The sequence below is a fragment of the Amaranthus tricolor genome, chromosome 4 (assembly GCF_026212465.1).
Source record: "Amaranthus tricolor cultivar Red isolate AtriRed21 chromosome 4, ASM2621246v1, whole genome shotgun sequence".
Taxonomy (NCBI): domain Eukaryota; kingdom Viridiplantae; phylum Streptophyta; class Magnoliopsida; order Caryophyllales; family Amaranthaceae; genus Amaranthus; species Amaranthus tricolor.
The window spans coordinates 969710-973041 of record NC_080050.1 but is presented as its reverse complement, the minus strand read 5'-3'; the positions used below and the strand labels follow the sequence as shown (position 1 = coordinate 973041).

The 3332-nt window shown below is 32.0% G+C and overlaps 1 protein-coding gene across 1 annotated transcript; it reads right to left on the bottom strand.

Annotated features, from left to right (window-relative positions):
* Window positions 1-297: 297 nt before the first annotated feature.
* LOC130811366 (WRKY transcription factor 22) lies at window positions 298-3000 on the bottom strand. The gene is made up of 3 exons (XM_057677643.1): window positions 2364-3000; window positions 2129-2239; window positions 298-1342 (listed from the first exon to the last, which is right to left on the bottom strand). Exons 1-3 carry the CDS (start codon window positions 2855-2857, stop codon window positions 874-876), a joined length of 1074 nt encoding a protein of 357 aa, XP_057533626.1. The 5' UTR covers window positions 2858-3000; the 3' UTR covers window positions 298-873.
* Between the last annotated feature and the right edge of the window lie 332 nt (window positions 3001-3332).

Sequence of the window (3332 nt, the reverse complement as noted above, 5' to 3'; positions counted from 1 at the left end):
TGGGAAGAAGATGCGTTTAAAGGCAATTGATCCAAAAAAAGTTTGTATCATGTGGATTTTAAGACCATTAAAAAGAAATATAGAAGTTGTAGTTACTTTCAACATAGAAGTATAGGATAGATTATATATCATATCATAGTATTTGATATCTTAACTAACAACTTAAATTTTTAGTAAAACTGAAATATAACGAAAGGTCACATGTTCGATCACATACATCCCTTTTTCAAAAAGAAATATTAACATCAAATATGAATCAGATATGTATTATATCAACGAGAGCTTTCAGGTGACTTATATGTAACCGAGAAATCGTCTTATAAACATATCAAAGATACAACATTAGTAGCAATAGTCTTACAATATACATCTATAAAACTAATAATCAATATACACAATAGCATTGGCTACAACTAAAATATTTATAAGGATATTGAAGTAGCTTGCAAAAATTATTACACTAAAGTTTAGAATTTTTCCAAAAGTAAAAGAAAAATAAAAGGAATACTCCTTTAGTCCTTTAGTTTTAGTAGAGAAATTGAGATTCTACCAACAAAAAGTGTCATCTCTCTTTCTCTCTCTTCCTTATCCTTCTCTCAACCTTTCTTTCACTATTCATTCCCACTACCTTACAAATCACAACTTCACAATGCCACTGTGACCTTACATAGATTCTCACAAATAGTGAGACCATTTTCCCACCTTCCCCTCAAAAAAATACAAAAAATAAAATTAAAAAAATAAAATAAAATAAAAGTTGACTAAATTAAAAGTGGGAAAGCATCATGTCAATGGATCAAAAGTCAATCCCACCATCATCAACCACTTGTAAATTTCACCCTTCACAAAAAGTCAACCCTATATCGGAAAAAGTCAACTCCCACCGGCGGCGGTCGCCGTGCTACTACTATTAACCAACCAAGGGAAATCCGACGACGGCGAGAATTGATCGGATAAACAATCACTACCGTCGGATCCACCGTCGATTTGCTCAAAACCCACGTAGAAATCATCGTTAAGAATTAAATCGGATAAACCCATTTCATTTGTATCATCTTCTTCTTTCATAATGTCATCTACATCGGTTTTTGACTCGGATTTTTCGGTCAACGGAGAGAGACTGGCGGCGGAGGGTGAAGAACAAGTGGGTTGTTCCGGCGGAGTTCCGACGGTGGTAAGCGGTTTCTGACGTGTACTTCCGGCGAGGGAATTTCGGTGAGTCGGCATAGGATGATTATGTTCAGCTGTGTATGTAACTATGAACATTTTTGGGTCTGATCTGTTTCTTTCTACTTGTTTTCTTGCTAAACATCCTTTTGAACTGCTGCATCTGTAATATCCCCTGTTTTTAGAATATTAAAATGTTAGAAAACAAATCAATGTCCCGTGATTTAATAATCTCTTTGCGAATTGAGAATCAGTAAAAGTAAATTATGATCGATTATGAACTATTTTTAAATTATTTCGAACGAATTACAAATTTAAAAAGCAAATTAAGTGATAAATTATGTTATATTGGAGCAAATCCGAGAAACTAGTAATGACTATACTAAACAAGTAAGAATTCGCAATAATCCTTGTTGTATGTTATATAATTTAATAATTATAAGATTTTTAATCAAATTACTCTGGTTTTATGTGATTTTGTTTGGTTGATTTCTAGAAATGGTAAAATTTCATTGTATGAGTGCTAGTTTTATGGTTTCACTTATAAGAGAAATAAAAAGGAATTATTGGGTTAAGATTTGAGATTCTTCTAGTAGTTTGTTCAAGGATTTAGATTGCTTTATTAAGCAATGTAAGAGTTTGAATACAAATTCTCTAGCTTATCAATTATGACTTTTAAGAGCTTATCACCATACAATGCTAATTGCTAATTATCATGATTGGATACTTTAGCATATGCTTAACAACAAAACACTTGTATAAACTAATACACTTAATAACATATTCTATCATATTAAATCAGTCTAATTAAATTTGCTGCATATCTTTCAAAAGAGCTAATTGTGCTAACTTTTATTGAAAAAAATGGGGAAAATAAAATGCAAAACAAACTCATGAAAAAAAAAAAAAAAGGAAGATTCTAATTTCTAAGTGATAAGAGAATGAAAGAAAAAAATCAAACCTTGGGTATGGAGAACCTTTGATGGGTTTCTGACCATATTTTCTCCAAGCCCACATATCAGAAGAAAGACCTTCAGCAGGAACATGGCACACCTTTTTCATCAAATTTTTCCTATATTTTCAAAATCAAAACTAAAACCATTAAAATTAAAGTCAATCTAACAAATGGGTACTTCTCAAAATTCAATATTTCATCAAAAATTCATATATTTTTTTAAAAAATAAAAAAAACCAACCTTTTTTTAGTTCTTTGAACATGTGAAGAATTAGTAACACCAATAGGAGTAGTAGCAATTGAAGGAGTAGTAGCCCGAAAAATTACTTGTGATGGCTTAATTAATCCTCTAAATTGTTGTTGTTGTTCAAAAACACCCAAAGATCTTGGTGTTATAACAGAAGAAGGGGAAGAAACAGGGGATTGAAAACTATTACTATGCATGTTGTTGTTGATATTATTAGTAGATGTTGTTGAACAAATCACAGGGGGTTTACAAACATCTTGTAAATCTTTTTGCCCACATAAAAACGACGTCGTTAGAGGACAAGATTCAAATGGATTATTTGGAAAATGGAATAAAACACTTGATGTAGAAGAAGAAGAATTAGAAGAAGGGGGTGGAGGTGGAATAGAAGGTTCTAGATCTGGTGTTGAAATGGAGGATGTTGTGGTGGTTGTTGAACAACAACTTCTAACAACAGCAAGGAGATCCCAATCTGGTGGGTTTTCCATGGATGGTGAAGAGAGAGAAAACAGGGGAAGAGAGAGAAAGAGAGGAATGAATGAATGAAGAAGGAGACAAAGGAAGGCGCTGACTTTTGGAAGAGATGAGGAGATAGAGAGAGAAGAAGGGTAATTAAAGAGTAGAGGGTAGTGGGATGGGATTTTGTATTATAAAAGAAATTTTTGGAAAAGGACATGCATGACTATAGGACTATTCCTACATTCATCCAATTTGGAGCAATTTGATACTCAATTCACACCAAATTAGTATCTATTTCCTCAATTTTCAAATATTTTCACCCGATTGTAATATATTATGTGAAAATATGTCACTATCAATAGCAAATTTAATAAAACGAAAGAAATATGTTTCAAAGAAATAACTCTAGGTACAAATAAAACAAAAATAGAAAAGTGCTTGAAAGTGATAAAAAGATATTTTCCCTATTTCTTTAGATGCACCATAGTGAAATTTTACTGTGTT